This window comes from Carex rostrata, chromosome 7 (assembly GCF_964058835.1).
Source record: "Carex rostrata chromosome 7, lpCarRost1.2, whole genome shotgun sequence".
Taxonomy (NCBI): domain Eukaryota; kingdom Viridiplantae; phylum Streptophyta; class Magnoliopsida; order Poales; family Cyperaceae; genus Carex; species Carex rostrata.
This window is the reverse complement of record NC_135924.1, coordinates 14,144,257-14,155,377: the sequence shown is the minus strand read 5'-3', so window position 1 is coordinate 14,155,377 and position 11,121 is coordinate 14,144,257. Positions and strand designations below refer to the sequence as shown.

At 34.7% G+C, this 11,121-nt stretch overlaps 1 protein-coding gene and 1 non-coding gene across 2 annotated transcripts; one reads left to right on the top strand and one right to left on the bottom strand.

The window, feature by feature from the left end:
- Positions 1 to 3,128: 3,128 nt before the first annotated feature.
- Positions 3,129 to 3,201, bottom strand: TRNAA-AGC (transfer RNA alanine (anticodon AGC)). The gene has a single exon. It is a non-coding gene; the product is annotated as a tRNA-Ala (tRNA).
- Positions 3,202 to 3,254: 53 nt separating this feature from the next.
- HCF136 (photosystem II stability/assembly factor, chloroplast (HCF136)) lies at positions 3,255 to 7,437 on the top strand. Its single transcript, XM_078306147.1, has 8 exons — positions 3,255 to 3,747; positions 4,474 to 4,709; positions 5,088 to 5,218; positions 5,670 to 5,802; positions 6,385 to 6,507; positions 6,707 to 6,781; positions 6,927 to 7,042; positions 7,223 to 7,437. Exons 1-8 carry the CDS (start codon positions 3,429 to 3,431, stop codon positions 7,287 to 7,289), a joined length of 1,200 nt encoding a protein of 399 aa, XP_078162273.1. The 5' UTR covers positions 3,255 to 3,428; the 3' UTR covers positions 7,290 to 7,437.
- Positions 7,438 to 11,121: the final 3,684 nt, after the last annotated feature.

The following is an 11,121-nucleotide window of genomic DNA, read 5'->3' as shown; positions in this document are numbered from 1 at the left end:
TTTTCTGTTTTAGTACTTTTTCTTTCAATTATGTAGTTCTTTCAGAGATTCTCAGAGGTCATCACATGAAGCTAAGCTCAGTGGTCTGATTATTTTTTCTGTTTGTCGGATCATCTTGTTATTATTCAATGAATGTTAGTTACCAAACGGCTGCATTGTGGTTCATAGTTAGGAGGTGCATTATCAATTAGGTCCTTGATAAATCCATTTTTGTTTATTTCAAAATTTGTCCAGTATTTTTTTTTATGAAATAACTAGGTACTTCAAATTTAATTTTAAAATTTTGCAATTTAAGTTACTAAATAACCATAAAATAATATATATATTATTGGACTTCTTTGAAATAAAAATAAATTTAAAGATATCGGCGAATAAACTTATAAGGTCTTTGGTGAAAAATAACCATAAAATAAAATAATATATATGTAATTGTACTTCCTTGTAATAAAAATTAATTTATGACTATCGATGAATAAACTTCTAGAGTCTTCGGTAAAAAATAATCATAAAATAAAATAAACCAATTATATCTCAAAATTAAATCGCATTATCTGAGAATCTCTGAAAGTTTTGAAAAAAAAAAAATAGGGCCACATCCCCTAGGTGCAAACTCCAATTTGGGGCCGCATCTAGCGAATGTGGTCTCTAGTAAAAGGGTCCGCATGCGCTAGATACAGCCGTGGTAGATTTATAATTGTACATAAACCGCGATTTTTTAGTTTTTTTTTTTTGGAGATATGGTATTTTTAAAATTTTCGGTAAAAATACACATTGACAACAACAATAATAAGTTAGCATTAATCACTCATTTTTTCTCCTCCCACGCATTTAGAAAATAATAGAGAGTAGTTTATTTGTCACGCATGTACAATGCAAAATCACTCATTTCTTGCCCTCCTTACACGCATTTTTTATTTCTTTGCATGATTTTTACTGCCTAAATAACTAATTTAGTTACTATAAATATAAAGGAAGAAAAAAAAATACTAGTGAACTTAGAAGACATTATATTCCAAAATTTAACCACTTGTGATTTTAAAAGACTTAATAAAACATTTGGATGTTAGATATTAGAAGAAATCAATTATTCATAATTCATATTTAGATATTAGATATAGGGGCATACAAATTTTAAAAATTTATTAATCACCAAAAGTTTGCAATTTCTAATTTATTTCAACATTTTTTAAAACTATACTGCAATAATCAATAGTGAAAATTTATCGCTATATTATTTTTATTTATCAATCAAAACCATATACAACTCTAGTAAGATATTACACATATTGCGCTAATTGGTCCCTTGAACACATGTCCATAGAGTCTGAGATTACTCCAAAATAGAAGAATCTTCTCCTGGAGGCTTGGAGTCATGTAATTCATCATTCCCTTTCTGAATGACAGTAAATCAAGGGTTTGAGATGCCATGCACTCCATTCAAGATTATCCAAAGACTAAAAAATTCACAACACAAGATTAATGACATGTTTAAATCTAATTGGGTGATCCCAGCTAGCAAGGCACATGATATGAAGCAAATGCATGAAGACCATTGATCAAACAGCTGCTGGGCAAGATGAAAGTCAAGTCAGCAAACTCAAACCCTGAACCCTAGTTCTTGCCCTATATAAGGCACCATAAACCAAGTTCAAAACAACATATACACACACAAACTCTCTGCCTATAGAGATAGAATAGCTAAAGCCCTTAAAATCTTTGTAATTAGCTCAACAAAGACCTTTCTTCCTCTTTTTCCTCTGTAGCAAGTCTAAATTAGGTAATTAGACACTTAAAGAATGTAAACCCTTAAGTACATGTTCGGCACCGAAATTTAGCCCTCATTAACGCTCCTTAGCACTTAATCTCTCCGAACAAAGTTGCCTTAGTTGAGATTATTTACCTCCTTAACTAAGGAAGCATTTTTCCCTCCTTAACAATTTGGTCTCCTTTAGCGCCTCCTTAGAACCAAAATTCTGAAATTTTGGACAAATATGCCCTCAAAAGCTGAGGCCTTAAGGAGCCCTTTTCATTCTTTTTCATTTTTTATTGTCTTTCTTCTCACCTGCGTGGGACAGTTCCCTAGACGTGGGAAAACAAAGAGGCGCTTCTCTTCGGCGAGGATTAACAGCGATTGAGAGACCGACACTCCAATCTGACAGCTGTATCACCCTAGTAATGAGATGCTCTCTCCATTGACACCCTAATTTTCGACTCTTCTCAAGTCTTCTCAACCCTCTTCTCTCCGGCCGTCAGTTTAAGGCACAATCAGATTGCGCCCTTCTCCCTTCTTACCTTAATTTAAAACAAACTTATACATTGATCGTGTCGGTAACGATTTCTTGCAAGAAAGAGGTTCAAATCTTTCTTTTGTAATGTTGTAATTGGGTGCTAAATTTAACCCTAGATTTGTGCTTATAAAAAGGTACACAATAGAGATTATATTTGTGTAACATAGCCTGCCAGGTCCTTATAAATAGATTCGAATAATTTGATATATTGACCATAATAGAATCCACACAGTTTGCATCCATAGGCGACATGGCATCCCCTTCCAATGAGAACCTGCTGAATTAATATTTTGTTCTGGATTGCTACCCACAAGAAAACTAACCTCATACTGCTCATAATTAACAAAAAAGAAATTTGCTCAAAATTATTTTGTACACAGAAAATTTGTCATCTCAAAATTATTTTGTTCATTGGAGTATTGTTTTGTAAGTTGAGTATCTTTCAATAAAAGAGGAGGATTCTCTCATATTTTTCATACATCATCTATACATTCTCTTTTTGAGGGTTCTAATATCCTCATTTTCAGATTCGAAATTATCGATTTGAACTATTCAACATGATATCCATACTAAAAATATGCTTGGGGATGAAATTTTAGTATGAATATCATATTCAGTAGTTTAGATCGATAATTTAGACTTCAAAATTGAAGATATAAAAACATGAAGTATTGGATTCCTCGTCTTAATAAAATATGTTTCATATTATCACTAATTATTTTCATTATAATTAACTACAATTTTGCCAAATAATAATAAGATAACTAAGTTAATTGGCACACGCTGACGCTGTAACAAAGTACAATTTTGACTCGAGGATCCGACTTACCACAAAAAAAATGGAGATGCGGGGTATCGATCCCCGTACCTCTCGCATGCTAAGCGAGCGCTCTACCATCTGAGCTACATCCCCAACATATTTATTTTAATTTTACACACTAGAAATTGATTACAAATCCGTTAATCGTGAGGCCCGCGAAAAAACACCGAGCACTGCACTGCACTGGATAAGAAACCAAATCAAACCAAACGCTCCAATTGCGAAAGCTCCAGGCAGAGAGCGCGACACCTTCACCCCGAAAGCTCAGCCACATTCTCTCTCTCTCTCACTGAACACATCTCCCAACTCCACCTCCTCCAATGGCTAGCCTCCATCTGATAGAATTCACCACCTTCCTCCACAAAACCCACGCAACAAGAAGACCCTCCCGCTTCATCATCCCCAGAGCTTCCTCCCCCTCTCCTTCCAACAACTCTATTGCCAAAACTCGGCGAGAGTTTGTGACCGAGACGGCTGTGGCTGTGGCTGCGGCGGTGCCTCTGGCGCTTGCACCTTTGGGAAAGGAGGCCAAGGCCGACGGGTTCCCGCAGCTGTCTGAGTGGGAGCGTGTCTACCTCCCAATTGATCCTGGTGTTGTTTTGCTCGACATTGCCTTTGTCCCTGATGACCCCACACATGGTTTGTTTTTTTGTTTCTGTTGTTTAGTCTTGTCAAGTATAAAATTAGTCTCCAATGGGTTGTTTCCGGGATTCCTGTCGTGTAGCTTGTTTCATAAATTCAACCTTTTCAATATTTAACAGTATAATTGTATACTGTTTCAAAGGCATAGCCACTCGCTAAGCTGCAAATTGTATTGATTGATACTGTTTTAGCTAAAAATGAATATGAGCGTTTATTAGCGTTACCATCATTCAAATGTTGGAAGTTGTCTCAGCACAACCTGGGTTAAGGTTTGCTCTTAATATTTAATCAACTGTGTAAAAGTGTATAAGAGTCAGAGAATAGTGAAATATTTGACTTTAATTGACAAGTTGGCATCTAACCAGCTGCTAATATACAAGCTGTGAAAAATGTACACTAACTCAAATGTCACGATATACTGTAGATATAGCATTAATATACAATGTTCGGTCAGTTAGAGCATTCATTTGGTATAAAAGTATGAAATGCTGGTAATAATCCTTCAAAAAAGGATATCTATATTGAGTAGCACAACAAATTTATCAACTTAATTAGCTTATGATTTCTATCTTACCTCCATCAGTAAGAATAGTTTATCTTTTTTACCTTATTTTCGTCAATAGGAAATTACACGTGTCATGATCTATGTTTGAGTTTCCGACTTTGCGTACTTTTATGTTTCTATTACTTCAAATTTGATTTATTATTTGCATAAAATTGTAGGTTTCCTCCTGGGAACAAGGCAAACCATACTGGAGACGAAGGATGGAGGCAACACGTGGGCCCCACGGTCCATCCCCTCAGCCGAGGATGAAGATTTCAACTACCGGTTCAACTCTATAAGCTTCATGGGAAAGGACGGTTGGATTGTCGGCAAACCCGCTATTCTGCTCCACACCTCTAATGCTGGTGAGAGCTGGGAGCGAATTCCTCTCAGTGCCCAGCTCCCTGGTGACATGGTATTAATTTATTATCATTATGTTAGCTCATCTGCACGAAGTATTACCTTTTACCAACTTAAAAATTGTGCCTTCAGTTAAAACTTAAAACCAATGATGCACCCTCAATCTAACTACGAAACATCATGTCAAGCAAGTGGGGCTTAAAAGGGAGTCAACATGTCAAACAATAGCACTAATGAAGCGGGTTTAAGTAACCAGGCCAATTTTGGCACTAGTTGCACTACAATATGCTTGCCACCATTGATGAAACCAAGAGAAACATTTCTTACCAATCCTTTAAAATGATTTTCAATAACAAAATTCTTATTACTTATGGCAAGTAGAAAATGGAGACAAAAAGAGATGGTGAAATTACATATTATAAATTTATTGTAGGTTTATATAAAAGCTACTGGTGAAAAAAGCGCTGAAATGGTGACCGACCAAGGTGCAATTTATGTGACATCAAATCGAGGTTATAACTGGAAAGCTGCTGTGCAGGAGACTGTCTCAGCTACATTAAACAGGTAACTTCATGGTGGTTTTAGTTGTTCGCTGCTGTTATTGAGGTTAATCAAATTTTGGCCCAACAGTTTTCTGAGCTTGTTCTCTAATTATGAATAAAATTAGAACCACCTCTGAGCTTTTGGGACCCTTTAAATTTTGGATAAATACCTTTAACAGTATTCTCTTGCAATTTCATAACAAGGATAATGTTCAATCTGAATTCCTGTATGGGATGTTTTTCATGCATTTTGGGTTCCATATGACGTTACATATGTTTGCTGGAGATATATGCATAGTGTTATAGTGTTTGATGTTTTGTAAGAAGCCGAGAATGCATAATGTAATTTTTGGGGTTTGTAGGGGCACATGTGAAGTTGTCTTTCAACTTTTGGAGCACCTGGCTGGCTAAAGAAGCCAAGTCTTTTGACTGTTGGTTTACACTCACCATTTGTTTGTTTATCTCTTGTGCAGAACAGTGTCAAGTGGGATTAGTGGTGCCAGTTACTACACAGGAACTTTCAACACTGTCAATCGATCTCCCGATGGACGTTATGTTGCCGTCTCAAGTCGTGGCAATTTCTATTTGACCTGGGAGCCAGGCCAGGTACCTTTTGCTTAAATTAAGTTTTCAGAAAAAGCTCTGTGACATATGGATAGCTGTTGTAAGGCATCTCAAGTTCTTTTTTTTTTAAACACCTCAAGATTTTGTTAAACCTGTTTCAGAGGAAAAAGAATTAGGACTCTCTAGTAGTTGGATTTTGGATCTTTCAAAATGGTTGTCTTTTCAAATTGAGAATTCTCATTAGTGTTTGTTACAAGTCATAGGAAAAATAAACTACTGTCAAGAAACTTAATTTTGAATTTCTAAAATAAAGTAGGGACTTCTATAAAGAATACCAACAGAATATTGTAGTTATATATCACTTGCTGCAAATAAGAATAGATCTGGAGACCTGCTTGCCATGGCTGGATGGATCTTGCAACATATATATATATTTTAAAACGCGGTACCAAGGTAGCACCAGTTTCCAGATTACTCGAAAATAGCCCTTTAACCTACATTCAACTCTTGGTTGCAGTCATTTGCCAAATTAATAAGTTTTTTTTTTTGAAGGTTAGTGGCTTTAAATGCCAACTAATAAGTTTATTTCTCTTGGTAATTAGTAGTTCTTGAATATTTTTACAGCCTTATTGGCAACCCCATAACAGAACGGTGGCAAGGCGCATACAAAACATGGGGTGGAGAGCTGATGGCGGTCTTTGGCTTCTAGTGCGAGGCGGTGGCCTTTATCTCAGTAAAGGAACTGGCGTATGTTTTCAAAACTACATGCAAATAATTAATGAATTTTACCTAAATGATTGAACTATGTGATCTGATAGTACCCTCGGTAAAACTTGCCAACTTTTACGTGAAGAATTCTTTTGGAGCATATGTAGACCTAAATGAATTTTGTTGCAATGCAATTAAAAGATGCCTTTCTAAATGCGTTTGGTTTTATTGATTTCAGATAACAGAAGATTTTGAAGAAGTCCCAGTGCAGAGCAGAGGATTTGGTCTCTTAGATGTCGGTTTTCGCTCACAGGTAATTTAAATTGCCTGACAAATTATTATTTTTTATTTTTTTCCCAGAAAGGTCTTATTAAATCATAATGCAATAATAAATGACAAAGATTCTATTTAGGAAATTTTCATTTATGTACAACAAAATAAAAAAATATATTTTTCAGGAGGAAGCATGGGCAGCAGGAGGAAGTGGTGTGTTGCTGAAATCAAAAAATGGTGGGAAGAATTGGACCCGTGAAAAGGCGGCTGATGAGATAGCTGCTAATCTCTACAATGTCAAGTAATATTGCATTTCACTTTTAAAATTTAGTTTTGAATATGTTTTACATTAAAGGGGCAAAAATATTTTAAAAGGATGAAAAGTGGATGGAACACGAAGTATGGTGGCCTGTCAGGCGTAATATTATTGTTTTTCTTTTGAATTATTTTGTTTATTATTATCATTGTTATTTTGCTGCAGATTCGTCGATGATCGCAACGGTTTTGTTCTTGGTAATGATGGTGTCTTGCTCCGGTACGTGGGGTGATGACTGGTACAATGAATTTTTTCCATTTTGCATAGTGAGGATGTACGTATGAAGTTACTGATTGCACTGGGAAGCAATTTTTTGTATCTATGCGACTAAGAGAATCACTGTATAAAGGGTTAAAGGGCTATAAAAAATATACTTTGTTTAATTATTTTATCACAAAATTAGCTTTCAGTTTATGTTGAAAACAAAATTAGATTATTTATTGTGACCATTTCGGTTGAGAATCAATTGAAAAATTGGTAATATTAATCTTGAATGGGTTATCCTGAATTCAAGGATTACGCAATTTATTACTAGCTCAAATCTGAAAAGTTTTAGTGATAAGACGACAATTAGCCTGCCCCTGCGGCACAACACCAGTCTACATAGTCGTAGGTGAGTCCGGATCCTCTGAAGCAACTCAAATCTTCAGTTTAGATTAATACTCTAGCTTCATGGCGTCAGTTTGAACTGTAGTCTTCCATAAAATTAAATGAGACGAATACTTGCTCCCCGTTCCCAAATTCAATCTCTTTGAAGGTCATCTCCGGATCCTTCTCTCAGCTTGTTTTTATAGCTCCGACGTCAAAGCGTGAAGCCTCCAAATTAAACCGTAAGCACAATTCTTTGGCACTATCTGAGTATAACATAATTCCAGACCAGATCACTGATCACTCTTTAACCTCTAGGATTTCTCTCTTTTCATCTGAGATGACTTACTATATAGTTGGAGTGTCAACGATCTAGAGGTGGAGGTATTTTTCATATCCATATTGATTTAAAATTAATCTTGCTTGTATTATATCTTTATTCATTAAGTATTACTCTTGCCTGTATTCAGCTCTTATCCGTTAAGACTTAAGATTAAGGATTAACAACCAAATAACATATACTCGATGAATAAATTAATAACCAATTATATAATTTAACTAAAAAATATAACAAACAATTAAATACATTACTCTAAACATATATGTATATTATATCATAAATTTAAAAAATCATATTTATTAGAGAACAATTATTTTGATTGATACTCCTAACAGAATGATGCATCTTTCATTAGAGAACTATTAATTTAAGTTGATTTGCTTTGTATCCGATTAATGTCTGTGCACGTAAGGTGCGCTAAGAAAAAAAAAATATTAATTGATTCATGGATATTTACATTAATTTGACAATTTGTGTGCGGATTCTTATTAGAAAGATGGATGATTTATTGATTTATTCAAAAGCAACATCTCCGACAGGTATTATCTTTTGATCCATTGATTTAGCCAGTTAATTAACATTTTTTTTCTTGAAAAATATATAAAATCAAAAGAGAAAAGAAATGCAAAGTTTCAACTTAAATGGGGGACTGCCCCTGCCCTCCTCCTCCGCCTTTGGGAAGGGCTTAAGACCCTCATTTTTTTTCTATCAAATTCTGTTGGAGCTGCGAGAGGAAGCCAACGTGATTTTTATCAATTTAAGATATTATTATATGAGTATAAAGAAGGTGCTGAATTATAATTATCATTCTTAATATTCACAGTATATACTCTTGTTACCATGTCTAACACGGTGGGTGGCTGTGAATTAAACTGGTGAAGGAAGCACAACCAACAAGGGATTGAAAACAAAATCTCAAGTTTATTTTATAGGGGAAGATGTAAATGGTGGTACGAGAGATAAAGATGGAAACTTTGGTTTGACCCCAGAAAAGATTTGGGAATTCCAAGTGAAGAATGCAATTTTGGCTAACTTTCCATTTGCTTCTTCAAACTTTAAAAAGGTTTGGAGCAGTTTGATGATAACAGACATAGACATGGAGAAAGAGATCTTGGAATACTATAAGCGAGAAAAAGAAGATTTGGTCGGTCAGTTAGGGAATTTAACCCCCCGAGTTTGCTTTAGCATTGGAATTATGAAGGAGGCAGGGTCAGTGGCGGAACCAGGAATGATCGGTAGGGGGGGCCTAACCAGAAAATCCACGGCGGGAACAGTGGCGTAGCTAGAATTTTTATCAGGAGTAGGCAGAAAAAATATTATTAATTTATTATTAATATTATTAATTTATTTATTAATTTTTTGATTGAAGCTATGGTAATTTTTTAATTGAACAAAGTGTTGCTGTAAACTCGGTGTAAATCTAAACTTGGTGAAATCAATAATGTACACAATACTGAGCTCTTACAGTAGTGTAAATAAGTATATTAACCTGCTTTAAGTATAATATTAACATTCAAAAATTTATTTTTTAAATTAGGATGAAATATTTTACTAATAAAATATACTAATATAGTAATTACAATCATTAAAAAAAAAAAAAAAGCTCTTGCATTATAAACTGTTTAAATTAAATAAATTAATAAGCAAATTCAAATTTTAATTGAAACAAAAAAAAAAAAAGTCAAACTATGGCTAAAATTTAAAATGAAAACGTAAATTAAATAGTAAATAAGAAAAGGCCCAATTATCAATTGCAAGCTTCAACAAAAAAAATATGAGATCTTAGCAAATTCGGCCCATTCAATTGAATTACAGATTTTTTTACTATTTTTTTTTTATTGTGGTCCCATCATGTCATATCTTTCTCCCCCACATCTCTTTTCGTTCTATTTTCAAAACAGCACTCTATAAAATAAAAACTCACAGCCAAGTAGCCAACACAAATGAACGTTCCAAATCTTACAAAACTCACGAAATTAGACTGCATTTCGACAGGGGTAGCCTGTAGCTCCGCCCCTGGGCGCGGAGAGAGACGGAGTCGGGGGTGCCAAGGGGGCAATACAACAGAATAAATAGAAAAATGCCAATGAAGCTCTGTATATTTTTCTAGGTCAAGGGGGGGCCAGGGCCCAGGCTGGCCCAGGCCTTGGTTCCGCCCCTGGGCAGGGTGGATCTCAATAGCTGCACATTTTATCAATGATAACTTTATCTTGATGAAGAGACTAATTGGTTTCAAGAAATTACCTGATAATACTTCGGCATTAATTAGCTGAAGCAGATATCATAGAAAGTTGCATATCCGACTGGAAACTTGGGAATAAAATATTTTCATTTACTTCAGATCCTGATCGGGGTTTGGATCGTTCCTTATCAGGAAGGCTTAATTCTAATATGTTACTAGATGTGAAACATAACATGGGTTTACGGTGCTTCAAAAATGCAATAGTAGGTTGCTATTCCATGTATTTGAAAGATAGATATACTATGCTGAAGATATGAAGAATGTTGCAGATATTATAACATTTCCTAGTAATATACTCAAATTCAATGAAATTGCAGAAGAGAAGGGGCTTCCTCCCATAAATGAAGAATGGTCGAGGGGCCAACCTGTAAGTTGGTCGGAGGGGTCTCAGGATTGGGAATTTTGCTGTTCTCTAGTCAAATTGTTTAAGAAGTTTTTGCTATACAAAGATATATTCTTTGAGCATTCACTTGTAGAAATATGGGAACCTTCTATACATCCAGATTGTATTTGTTGGACAGAATTGGAGATGGCGGTTAACTATTTCGAGGAAATCAATCCTATTATTGATCTATTGTCCAACTTTAAGTATCCAACATCAAATTTGTATTTCCAAAGTGTTGGATTTATTAATTGGTACACCCATTATAGGAAACCCAAATTCAAAACCTGACCCGTTATAAAAAGGTGCTAACTCGTTATGAAAAGGTGCATTGGTTTTTATATAAACCCAATCCCCCTCTCTCTGTTACTTAACAGAAATAACAGAACCACTATTTTCATAATACAAGAAGACAATTATTTTTTCTGTATCATGGTTAATTTTCAGATTTAATTTACAATTTTTTTTTGTAAATTTAATAGATATAAATACGATATTTATTTTTATAAAAC

Bases quoted from the DNA above. Each gene is read 5' to 3' on its own strand.
- HCF136 (XM_078306147.1), top strand. From the start codon at position 3,429: ATGGCTAGCCTCCATCTGATAGAATTCACCACCTTCCTCCACAAAACC. The intron at 6,508-6,706 runs GTATGTTTTCAA...TATTGATTTCAG, and splicing joins ATCTCAGTAAAGGAACTGGC to ATAACAGAAGATTTTGAAGA. The intron at 7,043-7,222 runs GTAATATTGCAT...ATTTTGCTGCAG, and splicing joins GCTAATCTCTACAATGTCAA to ATTCGTCGATGATCGCAACG.